Genomic DNA, 17,341 nt, shown 5'->3' with positions numbered 1-17,341 from the left:
CTTCTACAAGGTTTCGCGCCGACCGGGCTAGCCGAGTGGGTAAAGTACCTGCCTGGCAACCCAAAGGTCGCGGGTTCGATTCCCGCCTTGGGCTTGGATCAAAGTACTGCAAAAACCTTGGGAGGTGCAATATGGCCACAGAAGCCGATGTGCCAACAACTACCAAATCAAAAAAAAAAAAAAAAGGTTTCGCTCAAACACGGTTTGAGATTTTCTGGAAAAACCCTGCTATTATGTTAGATGTAATTTTCAAAAGTTTCCATTCCTTTTTTGTGAATCCCTACTGTTGACTCACTAGTTATTGCACACCCTTAGAAAAATATCGCATCCGTGATATTTTTCTAAAGCACATTTCTGGAGGTCACTACCATAAAACAATAAAAACAATTTGCAGTTTCTGGTTTATTGGGCTTTTCTGTTAGTGTAATCAATTATAAAGAAGTAGTAAACTCGTTATAGGTTATAATGATTTATGCACCAACATCGAGCCATGATGATGAAGAGGTTGAAGAAATGTACACCAAAATTGAGTCTTCTAGATGAGCAGAAAACCCACTACACTATTATTATGGGGGACTTCAATGCTAAGGTTGGAAAAAGACAAAACAGCGCAGAAAGGGGTACTATAGGAAATTTTGGAATTGGTGAAAGAAATGAAAGAGGTGAAAGACTTGTGGAATTTGCAGAATCTCAAGGATTGTCTGTAATGAACACTTTTTTTCAAGAAAAGGGTGAACAGAAAGTGGACATGGAAAAGTTCAAATGGATTAATAACTAATGAAATTGACTTCATCCTCATTAACAGAAGATATATCGTGAATGATGTTACCATCCTGAATAAGGTAAATGTTGGAAGTGATCTCAGAATGGTAAGATGTACACTTGATATAGATGTAGGAAAGGAAAGGAAAAAAACTGAGTCGAGTAAATAATACAAAGGTCTCTGAGATAATAGAAAAGGAGAAAAACATAATGTACTGGAACTTAACAGTTTGAGCTTCTGCAGATTGCTCAGGACCAAGATATCAACGAGGAATATTACAACTTTCTGAAAGTCATAAAGCCCAAGAAACCTATAGGGAAAAAGAAATCCAAAGAAGAAAAAATTAGTCAAGAAACACTTGTTATGATGAACTGAAGGTGACAAATGAAGAGCAAGATAAACACTGACAAGGATAAAATTGAGTATACCGAGTTGTGCAAAGCCATTAGAAAGAGACTCAGAGGACATAAGATTCAACACAAGAAAAGTAAAACAAGCATTAAGGGAAAACAACGGACTTAAATCAATAGCCATGGGCAGTAATACAGAAAGACAAATGATACTGAAACTGAAGAATAGCGATGGTGTACTTATGAATAGCAGAGAAGGCATAATTCCAATAGCAGAAGACTACTGTTTGTTGTTTGTTATTTGGTTTTTAGGAGCATTAGCAACTAAGGCTATATTGCTCCGGGTGGTCATTCCCTGACCTTTCCGCATCCTCCGTATTTGGTGGTCACGGGCTCAAACCCCGGTCTAATCAAGAAGCATGTGCTACGCACTGCTGCTCCTGCTCACCTGGCTACGGAGGCGCCTCAGAAGACTACTATAGAGAATTATACAAGGAGCGAAGGAATGATGCCAGCAGTGGGGAAGATGGATCGCAAATTAGCAACACATACGACATACTCAATATTCTTCCTGATGAGGTAGAACATGCATTGAAGAAAATGAAGAATCAGAAAGCTCCGGGGGGAAGATGAAGTTACTGTAGAGTTGTTAAAATTGGGAGGAAGAGATCTAACACAAACTGGCAAGGCTCTTCACAAAATGCATTAGAAAAGGTGTGATGCCAAAGCAGTGGAACAATGCAATCATAGTTTTGCTGCATAAAAACGGAGATAAATCAGAAATTGGAAATTATAGACCAATTAGCTTGTTATCCCACAACTACAAGTTGTTCACAAAGGTCATTACTAACAGATTAGAAAGAATACTGAATGAGAATCAACCGAAAGAGCAAGCTGGCTTTAGTACAGGATTCTCAACTATGGATCACCTTCATGTAATATCACAGCTAATGGAGAAAGCAAATGAATAAAAAACACCATTGTGCCGTGCCTGGCATTTGTGGATTATGAAAAGGCATTTGACTCCATACAGCATAAGGCAATGTTTCGGGCACTGGAAAGACAAGGCATTGATACCCCATATATTATGATTTTGAAGAAAATATATGAGAACGCTACCTCCTTTATTAGACTAGACAAAGACAGTAGGAAATTTAAAATCGAGAAAGGAGTTCGACAAGGAGACAATATCTCCGAAGCTGTTTACTGTTGCTCTTGAGGAAGCTTTCAGAAGATTAGACTGGTCACAGAAAGGAGTCAGTGTGAATGGAGAGTACCTAAATGATTTACGATTTGCTGATGACATTGTGGTCATAAGCCAGATCCCAAAGAATTAAGAGGAAAATCTTAATCAGTTATGCACAGTTAGTAAGGATTTTGGACTAAAGATGAATATGGCTAAAACAAAAGTAATGATGAACAAGTATGCCACAGAAAGGGACATAATGATTGAAGGACAGTAATTGAAAAGGTGGAGTCATACTTATCTGGGACAAGTTATTAGCTGCAATAATGATAAATGGCTGGAAGTCAAGAGAAGAATAAATTTTAGATGGATAGCATTCAGGAAATATAGTCACATACTGAAGAGCAATATCCCAGTTTGTCTGAAATGTTGTTGTTATTTGGTTTTTAGGAGCATTAGCAACTAAGGCCATATTGCTCCGGAGATATGCGGTGGTCATTCCCTGACCTTTCTGCATCCTCCGTATTTGGTGGTCACGGGCTTGAACCCCGGTCTAATCAAGAAGCATGTGCTACGCACTGCTGCTCCTGCCCACCTGGCTATGGAGGCGCCAGTTTGTCTGAAATGTAAAATAATGAACCAATGTATACTCCCCACCATGACTTATGGAAGTGAAACTTGGGCACTCACCAAAAGAATGGAAGAGAAGCTGAGAAATACACAGGGAAGAATGGAACGAATTATATTGGAAATCAGACTGTTAGATAAGAAGAGAAACACATGGATTAGGCAGCAAACTCAAGTAAGGGACATTCTTATCAAAACTAAAATGGTCTTGGGCAGGACACATAGCTTGAAGGCATGACAGATGGACTAAGAAAATAACAGAATGGTACCCAAGAGGAGCTAGAAAACCTGGAAGACAACGGTGGAGATGGATAGATGAAATTGATGAGTTTATGGGTAGTAAACGGATGGCCATTACACAAAACAGAAGGAACTGGAAATTTACTGGAGAAGCCTTCATCCTGCAGTGAATTGAAAATGGCTGATGATGATGAGTATAACTTGATCTTGCATTTTCTATAGATAGCTGGAATTCTGTGGGTTTTCAACATTATTAATATGAAATGTATTTCCCCTTCCATGAAATATTCAATCATATAAAAAACAAAAATAAATTTTCAGAAACTCATTACTCCATATGTGTTTGTTGCAACTTGTGTGAGCCGTGTTCTTCACTATTAATTGCTTATCATTTTTACTGTTTTAAATTTTACAACAAAAAAAAAAAGTCAGTGAACAGAAATATCAATTAGTATGTACATATTACAGCACATATTAATTAAGCTATGTATGTAAATGTAAATTTATTTTTATTTTAACTGGAAAATATCCTTCCGATTTTCATGTACTATTTAAGGCTGTATTTTGTTGGGAGATCCCTGGGTTAGGTTCTGTGCTATTGAACTTGTGCTTGTTTGAGACCATAAAAAATTGACTTCGAAGCGTGCAGTTCATGACTTTTAAAGAGAGCAGAAGGGACAAAATCTAGATGCTGCAGAAGAGATTGTGCTTAGCAATGATGAAGAGGAAGGAAATTAAATGAATGTACATTATCTGACATATAAGTATCACAGTTTGTAAGGTAAGATGTTCGTTCAGTTATTACTATTTAAGTTACTATTATAAAAATAAATTTAAAATATTAAGTTATTACTACTTTAAAAATTAAGTTTCTGATAGTTATATAAAAAAAAAAAGGCATATTTTTGTTAGCTTTTGGAACAAAACCACCTTTTTGTACTGGTTCTTAGTCCAGTATAACACAGTTTCGCATTACATGAGATTTTGTAGGAACCAACCTACTGGGTTATACAAGGGTTACCTGTATTGCAAAAGAATCTTTCTGCAATATTTGTATTAAATTCTTTTAATCCATTTTTAATTGTGTTCAATTGATTTTTTATTGTTTTCAAAATTATTTTTTACTGTAATGTTATATTCGTTTTAATTTCTGGAGAGTATCATACGGAAGTGTTCTATGTATCACATTGAGATAAACTTCTTTTATTCTTTTACAAATATTGAAATCAACATAGAACATACTGAGCATCCATCACAGCTCTGGTTTATGCTATCAAACACTAACTATATGAAAAAAAAAAAAAAAAAAAAAAAAAGCATAAAAACTGCATACAATTTTCTGGATGGTTAGAATTTTTCAATTCAAATATGGAGGTATTTTAATATTTCTATATCTCCACCTTTTAATTTGGCTTAGCAAAGTAGGATTGTAAATGAGGAAAGGCAGCTTACATGGTAATCTTTTCTGTAAACAGCTACTTAATTTATGTGCACAAAACAATTACTCACAAGCAAGGTAAAATTTCAGAAATATAAACAGTACATTTTTATAGATAAAACCAAACATTGGGCATTTTTCCGTCTCTACTCTCGGCTTTTTATGACAAACGTATCATTGTTGGTTCATATATTGGTACAAACTGCAGCTATGTAAGCTGGTCATAGAGTACTGTGACCATCTTACCTAGCTGCAATTTGCAAGAACAGTGCACTAAGTCACAAAGTTCACTAAGTGATAGTGATAAAAGAGAAGAATGCAATTTTTTTCAAGAATTACACAGCAAATAATATCCCAAAATATGGATGCTTTCTCTTTAGCAGCTAAGTATAATTATACACAGTAAACACAGCTTAATCATGTCTTTAAACGAGACATTCTTAGTGGATAACATCCACCAAGGAAACTATTCTAACACTTTATACACTGTGATAAATATTTTAATAAATGAACATCAATGTTGCCAACTCTTCACAAGGTTCTTGTTCACATGCGCAATGAGTAATCCTTGTTATTACCCACTGTGCACACAACAAGAAACTGGTAAAGGGCTTATAATGTGATGCTCATTTATTAAAAAATATCGCGGTGCATAAAATGATAGTAGTTTATTTCTGAACAAATGAAAATTACATAAAACATAAGGAATCTGTTAATTTACACATTTTGAAATTTGTCCAGAAAGATTGTGTGCAGATGGGTGACTAGAATCATTTAGGACAATAAAAAAATTCAGATTCTATTGGTTTTTTTTTTTTTTTTTGGGAGCATTAGCAACTAAGGCCATATTGCTCCGGGATATGCGGTGGTCATTCCCTGACTTTTCCGTATTTGGTGGTGACGGGCTCGAACCCCGGTCTAATCAAGAAGCATGTGATACGCACTACTGCTCCTTCCCACCTGGCTACGGAGGCGCAGACTCTATTGTGATGCAGTCGACTTAAAAGCAGCAGGTGTGGAAGTCAAAACTATTTATGAAATGTATTGAGTGAATACACCTTCCTAAAAACTAATTCAATGCAAAAGGGCTATTTTATAAACAGATTCTCTAAAAAAAAGTTAGGATTAGAAAGGAGACAAGAGAAAAAGTGGGAAATTTGCTAGAGAAAGGCTAAGTAGTGTGAAGTGATCTGTGATGTTATAGAACCATGTCTGTTGGTGCTCCAATAAGGATACTGTATGACCACAATATAAGAATGACTTTAAAAAAATTGTGAAATAGCACATGGGGGGGGGGGGGGCAGAAAGAGAGAGAAACAGCAAATTCTTTTGCTTTTTAATAATGTCTGTCATCATAAAGGCAACAGAAGTAAAGATCAACTAATTATCCTTAACAACAAAGTTTAATTATGAGATCAAGGAATAATAAGCTGTTAAAGCCCATTACTGCAAAAAGATGATAGAGCTGTTTGTTACAAATTGAGTTTAATTTCTGATTTTATATAATATTATATAGTATTATATGACTTTAACATAAAATTTATATAAGTAATCAAATTAATATCATCAAAATTCATAAACTGAAATACCATATCTTTTACATATTCATTTCAGATTCACCAAATCATTAAATCATGCCCCAGTATTCATAAGGTCAGAAACAAAACAGTGCTTCAATAACCTTAACATGCTTTGTACACAATACAACAGTTAAATTTGTGGTCACTTGGACACAAAAATTAGATATATTAACAGTATTTTTATAAACTGGCCACGACTGAGAGAAATCTCAACTGGCCAATAATGCATAAAGTACAATACAATTTCACTGTATAAAGAAAAGAGCAAGTTATGTATAAAAGACATTAAAAAATTTTAAAGAGTGTTTAGGAAAGATGAAAAACAAGTAGTGGGAAGTTGGATTTTCTAAACAAAGGAACTGAAGACATCACTGAAGGAAAGGAAAAGACTGAAAAAGGGAATTTTTGGGTTTTCTTTGGTTAAAATTTGCAATTTACACTTTCAAATTAAAAAAAAAAAAAAAAAGTCATTGGGGATAATCTTTTAAAGGAAATAAGGGAATAAAAAGTTTATATAAAAATGACAAAACTGAGGTGAGTACCAAAGGAAGCATGGGAAAATAGTTTAAACTTAAAGAAGTGAGACTGGACTCACCCTATTTGTCACTGCTTGTTATAACTTGACTGAGCATTTAATAAAAGAATGTAAGCTACTAACAAAGTTTAATGTGGGCGATGTAAAAATAGGATCTTTATTACATGAGGATGACATATGCTCTTAAATAGTAACTTCCGACATCTTCAAGAATTTAGGAAAAAATTAGATATAAAAAAATAAGCACAGGGAATTTGGCATGAAATTTGGGAGAGGGGAAAAATTTAGTGTATAAAGGTAGTAATTTTCTGTATTTAGGAATAGCCTCTACTGAAAATGGAAGATTAGACAAGGGAATAGAATATTTCCTACATTTCCTGCTTTTGCTGTATGATTTTTTCTCTTCAAAAATGGTACTTGTGCACATGTCCACTCTAATATTCGCTGTCAGAGACTTAATAATTAGCTTGTTTCCAAATCTTCAGTTTCATTTTCTGTCTACACCAAAGCTTGCTACAATTGTAAAGCAGTTATTAATCAGTCCGAACTAGATTTCAAACAGACTAAGAGTAGAAAACTTGCTTCTCGTCCAAATTGTTGCCAAGCATTCTGGATTCTTGCAAAAGTTATTAGCTGCAACCTTTGCCCATCTCTGTCAAAACCAGACAGTTCTATTGCCACTTCAGCCAAAGATAAAGTTGACCTTCTAGGATTCTATTTTTTTTTTTCAAACTTACTTACTGCTGTTGCCTTTTTTCACTTTCTTATTCCAAAAGTGATTTTCCTTCTGCTTAGAAATTTGCTCATATCCAGCCAGTTCTTAAAAAAGGTTGAAAAATCCCTCCCATCCAATGATCATCCCATTGCAATTACCCCTACTCTTTCTAAAGTAATGGGGAAATCAATTAACCACCAACATCTCTCTGACCACTCACTGCAGGTGATGGTAGATGGCTGTCTTCTAACTTCTCCACTAATGCTCGTGTTCCCCAAGGTTCAGGTCTTTCACTCACTCTCTTACTCTTATATATTAATGAACTCCTTCCACTGACCAGAAATCCTATCCATAGTTTTGCTGATGATTGCACATTGCATTCCACCTTCCAGTTTGAGAAACTATCTAGAAACCTTCTGTCTGATCAACAATGTTACTCTTGACATTTCAAAGGCCTTTGATCATGTTTGGCATAAAGGTCTTCTAAATAAGTTTCCATCTTATGGTTTGCCAACTGTTTTTTTGTAATTGGGTATCCAGTTTTCTCTCTGACCACTCACTGCAGGCCGACAGGGCTAGCCGGGTGGGTAAAGTGCCTGCCTGGCAACCCAAAAGTCGCGGGTTCGAACCCTGCCTCGGGTTTGGATCACAGTACTGCAAAAACCTTGGGAGATGCATTATGGCCACAGACGCCGATGCGCCAACAACTACAAAGAAAAAAAAAAAAAAAAAACTCACTGCAGGTGATGGTAGATGGCTGTCTTCTAACTTCTCCACTAATGCTAGTGTTCCCCAAGGTTGAGTTCTTTCACTCACTCTCTTACTCTTATATATTAATAACCTCCTTCCACTGACCAGAAATCCTATCCATAGTTTTGCTGATGATCACACATTGCATTCCACCTTACAGTTTGAGAAACTCTCTAGAAACCTTCTGTCTGATCAACGATCGCCAGTATGGATTGTCAGTGTCGATCCACTGGTGATATTTTGGCTTATGTTGCCCATCTATATACAAATTCAATGGATGAGTTTGGAGAAACACAATCAGTTACTCTTGACATTTCAAAGGCCTTTGATCGTGTTTGGCATAAAGGTCTTCTAAATAAGTTTCCATCTTATGGTTTGCCAACTGTTTTTTTTGTAATTGGGTATCCAATTTACTCTCTGACCACTCACTGCAGGTGATGGTAGATGGCTGTCTTCTAACTTCTCCACTAATGCTGATGTTCCCCAAGGTTCAGTTCTTTCACTCACTCTCTTACTCTTATATATTAATGACCTCCTTCAATTGACCAGAAATCCTATCCATAGTTTTGCTGATGATCGCACATTGCATTCCACCTTCCAGTTTGAGAAACATTACCCTTCTCAAACAGCTTCAACTTCTCGAATATTCACTACTAAGTCCTTAAATGCTGATCCTTCAGCCAAGCAAAGATAACTTAGTTGATTTCAATCCTTCTAAAATTCAGTCCTGTGTTATATGTCGCAAAAAAAGGGGTGCTTCTGCTTCTGTGCTTAATTTCGATGACTTCAGATACCTAGACAATATCAGATATCTCTGTTACCACATTGGGGCACTGCCCTCAAAATCTTTCTCAGACTTCTGAATTCCATTCAAAAGAGGACAGTTTGGTTAATTAATGACTCATCTCTAACGGCATCTCTCTCCACTGTCTCATAGATGTTCTGTTTCTGCTGCATGCCTTTTCTATACGTACTTCCATGATCAATGTTCTTCTGAATTGGCTTCTATATTTCCAGCTCTGTCTTCCAAAGCAATTTGGACATGTGCAGCAACTAGTGAACAGCTTTTTACCGCCCAAATTCAAACTCAGAACCAACTTTTTTTCTTCCTCATTTATTCAATCAACTTCTGTTTTCTGGACTAACCTTCCTTCATACATATTTCCTGAAAATTACAATCTACAGAAGTTCAAGCCTAATGTCAACAAATATCTTCTTTCACCTTCTCAACCTACAACCCATGCACATTACTAAGTACTATTAGGTTCTAATACCTCTCAAGTTTTCGTTAAAAAAAAAAAGAAAAAGAAAGTAATAATTATCTATAATGATTGTGTAAACATGCAATTTAAATAAGTATGTTTTTGAAATGAAATATATTAAAAATAAATATATATTCTCTGTATAACAGAATTTCTCTAAAAGAATTTTCTTGCTGGATTTACCAAATTGCCATTTTTAAGAATATTTTAAGCAAAAATGAATGGATGGGCTCAGAGGGAAGGGGGAGGGGAGGTGGATTGATGATTTCAAGAAAGCATTAAAAGAAAACAGTAACTCTGGCTAAGGCTAGAGATGTAAGTGATATAGAATAGCACAGAACCAAAGAATTGACTAATACCATAGTGACCTGTACACCAACTGCGTATAACAGATTCAATGATGATACATTACAGAATGCAACACTTTGCTGCATCATTATTAAAAATGTATACAAGAGGTTTTTTTTTTTCCCCATTTATTACCTTTTTTATAGTGAACCCCTGCTTCATGACATTAATCCGTTCCAGAGACACCATCATATCATGAAAATATCGTAATGTGAACCCAATAATACATTGATTTTTGGTAATTCGTTTCAAGACCTCAGAAGTTTAAATTTGCCTGATACAGTAAACCCTCGATTTAATGAACTGGACAAATAATAATACAGTAATGTACATATTAATCTCGACCATATTATTTTTTTTAGGTTATACAAAACTTCAGTGTTATTAAAAATTAATAATAATTACCTATTTCCATTACTGTTTTGATAATTACCTACTTTTATTTTTATAATCAAATTCAGGAAATTGTTTTTTATTCTTTCTGAAAATGTGTTCAAATAGCTGTTTTCCCAGATTACAGATAAGAGCAGGCAGTGACTTGTGAGCTGAATGCGACTCAGGACACTAAACTGCAGGTCTACCGACTCGCTTTGTTTCGGTCTCAGTCTGCCTCAAGCTATGGTGCAGTCAGGTTGTATACTGAGTGTTTCTGTGATTTCTGAATTGTGACTTTATTTTTTAAATAATTTTGCAATCCTTACAGTTTAAAATGGCATCAAGTGATAGAGGAATTAAAAGAAAGCGTGAACTTAAATGTGGCTCAGAAATTAGAGCTAACTGAGAAATTAGAACAAGGCATCTCAGTAACACATGTGTTTGTAAAATTTATTTCTGATATCCGTAAATCAAAGGCCAAATTGCAACATATTTACATATTCTTTATTATAGTTTAATAATTTTATATTGTACAGTACTGTATATTGTATTAAAGCTTCTTTTTTTTTTTCCCATTAAGAACAATAAAAAGTGCCAAATGTAAGTCCTGTAATGCCAGTTAGTCTGTTAAGTCGAGTTAAGTAGGGTTTACTGCATAGCTAAACTATTTATCTCTCTAAAATGTCATTTTTATAATGAAAATTGTATTAGTTTTATATAAATTTATGTCAAATAAGCACAACACAAACAATAACTTCAACTAAAGGATGTAAAAACAAACATGCAGCCAACACGTTTATACTGCTACTGGCTGAGAGGAAAGACTGCGTCGTCCAGTCGGAGACAATCATAAGCCAGTGAAATAAGTAGGCGATGATTAACGTGATCTCTGGTTAGTGGAATCAGCCATTTTATAGAATCAAATCTGCACAATACTTTAATTGTTATCATAGCTGGTTATAAAATCAATTTTGAATGCCTTTGTGATATTTTTCTAAAGCACTTTTCTGGAGGTCACTACCATAAAATAATAAAAACAATTTGCAGTTTCCATAATAAAATACCATTCGTATAGCAAACAGTATTTTATTTTGGAGAGTCCATCATAAAGTGATTTGATCATACAGCAAACCAATCACAAAGCAGAAGTCTACTGTATTATTATTTATTTAATTTTTTTTTCCCCTATGGCAAATGAGGTATCTGTATATTCTGTTTTTAAATTCTACCTTTTCTGTGGTTGGTTGCCTGTTTTGCCAGATGAAAAATTCAAATTTTCTGGAGCAGGGCTTTTTTCTATATATATTATGTAATAAATAAGGCCTTGAATGGTTTGCACAAGCTCAATGCTGACAGGATACTTCCGCTTGCTCAGACTAAGAACCTGAGGGAGCATAAATTCAAATCGAGGAAAGGCAGTTGTAGAATAGTTGTGCAGAAGTTTGCCTTTAGCCGGTGGGTAGTTGATTGCTGGAACAGACTTCCATCTGTTGTTGTGAAAGTTGATAGCTTAAATAAATTTAAGCTGAACTAGACAAACATTTGGAGTGACTGGATGGGTGAAATGGGAAGGTTTTTTTTTTTTTTTTTTTTGGCTGATGCTGTATAAGCTTGCTTTCTTGCATCATATGCCTCAACTAATACTCTAATGTAACCACTGTGCCCTCGCCAGTGGCAAATACTGCTATAAATTAGGATTGTACTTTTTTAAACTTTAAACTCAATTTTCTTATTTGTTTTGTTAAATGATTTTTGCAATATATCATGTGTGAAGAAGGCAATGATAACTTCATGGTTCATTGACTTTTTTTCCATTTTTGTAACAAGGACATAGGAGGATATATTTTCTAACCCTTCAAGGTTAGGAAATATGTCACTAAAAATTGCTAGTGAAGCAACAGGGTCTAGGGTCATGTAAACCCCAGAAGGTACAAGGAAAGGGAAAGAAATATTAAGGAGGCCCCATCTTTACTCTTAAGGTAGAGTCCTCAATCAGTTTGAACTAGTTATTTCAATCTTTTCCCATTACATCTTCAGCTGTAATGGCAATGCGAATCTCTTGTCAGAGAGGCATCTTAAAAAGTCTAGAACATTGCAAATAAGTAAATAATTAAAAGAACAATAGGGTATTTGAACCTCACCTTGTTTAGAGCAACAACAAAGGGTGTTTTTTTCTGTTTTAGAAGAGTTATTGATTCTATAGTTTGAGGTTCTAGTCCATGCATTATGTCTACTACAAGAATTGCGATATCACAAAGAGAAGAACCTCGGGAACGTAAGTTACTGAAATGAAATAAAAATACAAAGATTACAATTGGAAAATATATGTGGTGAGTATAACGATAATTTTGAAATAACTATATAATCTGAAACTGAATGAAACAGATGTGCAGAAAAATTATTTAAATCTATAAAAAATAAATAAATAAAATAAATAATAATAATGGAAAGTAAAGCTATCATCTAAAAACAAAATAAGTAATAATACTAATTGCATGATATACAGTATATTATCAAGACAACATTAACAGAGATATAGACATTTTAATGGCAGTAAGAAAGTATGGCCATTCTATTCCATAATTAACAACCATTTGTCCAAGGCAAATTCTATAGCAGACTACTTTTTATGTTACTTAAAAGCCCAAACTCTAGTAAAATCTTAAGATTTAAATTTGCTTTTGTAAAATACTGAAATTTAAACTTTTCCAAAGCAAACTGATAAGTCTGTTCCATTATCAGACTGAAGTATTTTATATTAGATGCTCTGAATATAGTGATATATTCAGGATGAATTTACAGGAACTGGAAAGATCTTCCTATGCTGTTGTTTAAAAATAGAAAAGTGAACAAACAAGGAAATTACCATTGCTTCCCTTTATGCACTTCTGATTTTCATTTGTTCAGTTTTTAAAAAGATATATTTCCTATTTCTGAAAGATTCTTGGTAATACTATGAAGAATTCGATAATAATTTACCAGTTCATTCATTCTTGATTATTAACACGGGCACGGGAGCCAAGTGTTTGCTTTGAAGTTTGAGGGCAATGCAACAACAAAAACTAAAATGAGTGGAAAAATTTTATTAAAATCTTTATAAGAATAGAATAAAGGACAACTGGAATCACAACACCAGATGCAGAAGCTGTACCAGAAATTTTGGAAGAAGTAGAAGGTGCTTTAAAATCAATGAAAAATGGTAAAGCAACAGGACCCGATAAAATCACTGTTGAAAAGTTGAAAGTCAACAGCTAGCTGGTGTGTAACTATAGCCAAACTATTTTCGAAATGCCTTCTACTTAACAAAGTACCTGTAGCATGGAAAATGCAGAAGCCACCCTACTGTACAGAAATTGTGATATGGCAGATTTAAAAAACTATCAACTAATAAGCCTATTGCCCATGTCTACAAGTTTTCACAATGATACTTTCAAGAAGAATAGTCACCATATTTGATAAGGCCCAACTCAAAGAACAAGCAGGTTTAAGAAGCAGCTTCAGTATAAGGGATCACACCCAAACAGTGCAGCAAGTTATAGAGTAGAACAATGAACACAATATTCCATCATGTATAACCATAATCGACTATGAAAAGCATCAGACTCGTCACAAAAAAGCAGTATTCAATGCCATAATCAATCAAGGTGTAGACAGAGCTTACATCGATATTTTCCAATCAATACATGAAAAGGCAATCTCCCCCAAACTATTTTCTGCCTGTGTAAAAGAAATTTTTTGTAAGATAAACTGGGATAATAAGGGGCTTTTGGGATAAATGGAGCTTACCTGAATCACTTACGATTTGCAGATGGTATCTATCTCCTTGCCAATAACCTGGAAGAATTGCAGCAAAACATTGAACTGTGGAATGAAAGCAAGAAGTTCAGTTTGAAGATGAATAAAGAAAATACTGGTTAGGTTCAACAAATTTACCATACCAAAAAAAAAAAAAAAAAAAAAAAAAAACCATGGCTAATGGACAAGTAATTTCAAAAGATGTAAACTTGTTTTCCCTAACCAAGAGTTCAGATCAACTCAATTCACTGACAACAACATTATGGTAAACACCAACTGTTTGTGTACCGTTTACTTCCATAACCAGGGGTGGTGGGTCACCTGAGAGGTGCTCGCTCCTGAAAAATAAATGTTCCCGCATTAACCATTAATCAATGGCTAAAAATCTGAAATATTTTCTGCATTCTTAAATGTAAATCAATCATCTACTGCAAAAGTGATATTTTAATGGTTTTTGTACAAAAACTGCATATGGGAACCTTTGCCTATTTGGCTTTTTGCTTGAAGAGTGGCATGATATGGACAAGCACCAATGCTCCGTTACAGTCTCCTTTTCTGAAATTAAAACCTATATCCTGGTCTTTAACGACTGCACACTCTTGCCTCACTATCTAACTTACAATTCTATAATTTCTCTTGGTTTTTGTTTGTTTGTTTTGTTTTTTAGGAGCATTAGCAACTAAGGCCATATTGCTCCGGGATATGCGGTGGTCATTTCCCTGACCTTTCCGCATCCTCCGTATTTGGTGGTGACGGGCTCGAACCCCGGTCTAATCAAGAAGCGTGTGCTATGCAGTGCTGCTCCTTCCCACCTGGCTACTGAGGCGCAATTTCTCTTGGCTAATAGTATCTGAACTGTCAGTCCTATTATGTTGTTATAGAAAGTTTTGTTTTGTTATGTTGTTATAGAAAGTTGGTAATAACCAGGTCTCAAGTATCCTTATTCAAAGTACTTTGCTATCATGGCGATACAAACAAAAAGGTCTATTTGATTAAAAAAAAAAAAATTTTTGCCACAATGTTGAGTTACTTTTCCACTTGATACAATCACTACAAACAAATCAAATTACTCATAAAAAAGTATTCACACTTAATCACCAAGTCCATCTCTGCACGTAGAGGCTATTGTTATTCTCTACAACTGAGGTCTCTACACTTTAGAGAAGCGGGTTGGCAGGCAAGAGAAAATTCCTAGTTACTGAAACGACATTCGATTAAAGTTATGCAGAGAAACAAATTTTATGCCTACCTATACAGGGTGATTCACTACCAGTGCGACAAACTTGCAGAAGGTGTAGGGGGCACAAAGACGAATCAGAATTACATAGCATTGCAGGGTCTGAAATGCCTTCGTCATGCGGTAGAGGACATTGAACGAGAGGTCGCATGAACAGCTATCCCGCTGGAAGTCAGTATTTGTGAACCATTTCTGTTGAAGAAACCAAGTAGCAAAAGTCCTCCAGAGTGGATAATCTGCAGGCTCCAATGATTGGACACGTTGCAGATGGTATGAACTCATTTGGTTTGTTGACAGTATCCTCCATACAGTGGATTGAGAAATACCCAATCGTTGGCCTATCGCTCGAGTACTCTTACTCGGATTGCCTTCTGCAAGACGCAGGACATTCTCCTCATTGTCTGGCATCCTCATCGTTCACTCTCGATTCATGGTACCTCTCGTGAAACAACCAGTCTCACGTAACCTTCTGTGCACACGTGCGCAGAAAATCGTATGATGAGGAGCACGCCTGTGCAGGAAACGCTCCTGGTATAAGCGCAGAGCAGCACACCCATTAGTCCGCAGCTCCATACGTGAGGTGCATGTCGGCCAGTTCAATGTTTGAATACTCGTCCATCCTACTGCCTTGGGAACCGGTTCGCAAATGCTGACTTCCAGCGGGATTGCTGTTCACGCGACCTCTGTTCAACGTCCTCTACTGCATGACGAAGGCATTTGGGACCCTGCAATGCTATGTGATCCCGATTCGTCTTTGTGTCCCCTATACCTCCTGCAAGTTTGTCGCACTGGTAGTGAATCACCCTGTATTTACAGATTCAAAAATAAATCGATGGGTATGTAATAAAAAATATATCAGTTTGTTCATATCAAATTTTAATTATTTATTGTACTAATCACAAAAATACAGTTAGTAATACAACAAATTATAATTATTGCAATGAATGTGGTAACAGAATATGACTGAGTTTCGTAACAAAGTTGTAAAGTACAGCAGACTCTCGATTTACCGGGACACTTAAAGATAACCCCCCCCCCCAAAAAAAAAAAAAACAGATAGCATAAAATTCAAGTAATAAATAGAATAGGTATAAACAGATGTTTTGCAAGTTGTAAGTATATAAGCAACAAGAAGCAGTGTTATAAGTCATCACTGGGAAATTAGTGTACCTATTATCTTGCAACCCCACAGCTGTCTTCACACTCTCCACTTAAAAAAAAAATAATAAGTTTAGTTTGTTTTAGTGCATTGCATTGATTGTTGTGTTCCATTGCACTGCAAAAGGACAAATTTTGTTTTGTTATGTATGTCAGGGATGTCTGAATTTTTTTTGGTTTAGAAATCGCCAAAATGATGGGCAAACGCAAGAGTAGTGCTTTCAATTAAACAAAAACTTTAAATTATTCAAAATTTTGAAAACGATGCATCCGTTAAATCAGTGGTGTCCAACCTACGGCCCACAAATAATTTTTATATGGCCCAAGCGGAAAGTGAACTAAAACAGCATCGATCGCCACTGCATGTACAGGCATGCAAGCATCCAGCTCAACTGTATCAAATATACACATGTGGTTCAGTGCAGTGATATGTACGCTAAATACAGTTAAGTATTTTGATACACCTCTTTCATTGCATTAAATTAATTATTAATTTGCATCGAATTAAAAAAAAAAAATCATTCTTAAAAATGTTCCAAAAGGGGAAAATCGATTTGGAGTGTTGTGTTTTTGATCCAAGGTGGACTGAACACTTTCTTCATTGATTACTACGAAAAAGCAGTGTGTTTAGTCTGTGAGGAGACTGAGTTTTTAAAGAATATAATTTAAAATGACACCGATTCCAATCATAAGTCTTATGATCAACATAAAGGAGTGCCGCGAAAAGAAAAGTGTTAAAGTTACAAAACAAATTAAGAAAACAACAAAACATACTGAAAATGTATCGGTCAAGAAATTTACTTGCTGTACGTGCCAGTTATCAAGTTGCACATTTGATCACTTTTGAAAGTAAACCGTTCAATGATGGTGAATTTGTTAAGCGTTGGAAGAAATTTGTCCGGAGAAACGAAAAATGATACAAGACAGTTTGTCTCGACAGACAGTTATGCAAAGAGTAGAAGATACTAAAAAGAATTTGTTT

At 35.3% G+C, this 17,341-nt stretch overlaps 1 protein-coding gene across 1 annotated transcript in view; it reads right to left on the bottom strand.

Annotated features, from left to right (window-relative positions):
* eIF5B (eukaryotic translation initiation factor 5B) overlaps nucleotides 1-17,341 on the bottom strand; it is a 609,831-nt gene that overhangs the window by 341,763 nt on the left and 250,727 nt on the right. The window contains exon 14 of the mRNA XM_090369319.1: nucleotides 12,311-12,452. Coding sequence (XP_090225445.1) covers nucleotides 12,311-12,452 — 142 coding nt within the window. The remainder of the gene's footprint in view (nucleotides 1-12,310; nucleotides 12,453-17,341) is intronic.

Source organism: Mastigoproctus giganteus, chromosome 3 (assembly GCF_048544385.1).
Source record: "Mastigoproctus giganteus isolate SK-2022 chromosome 3, ASM4854438v1, whole genome shotgun sequence".
NCBI classification, from domain to species: domain Eukaryota; kingdom Metazoa; phylum Arthropoda; class Arachnida; order Uropygi; family Thelyphonidae; genus Mastigoproctus; species Mastigoproctus giganteus.
Note: the sequence above shows the minus strand (reverse complement) of the source record. Positions and strands in the feature narration are given on the sequence as shown.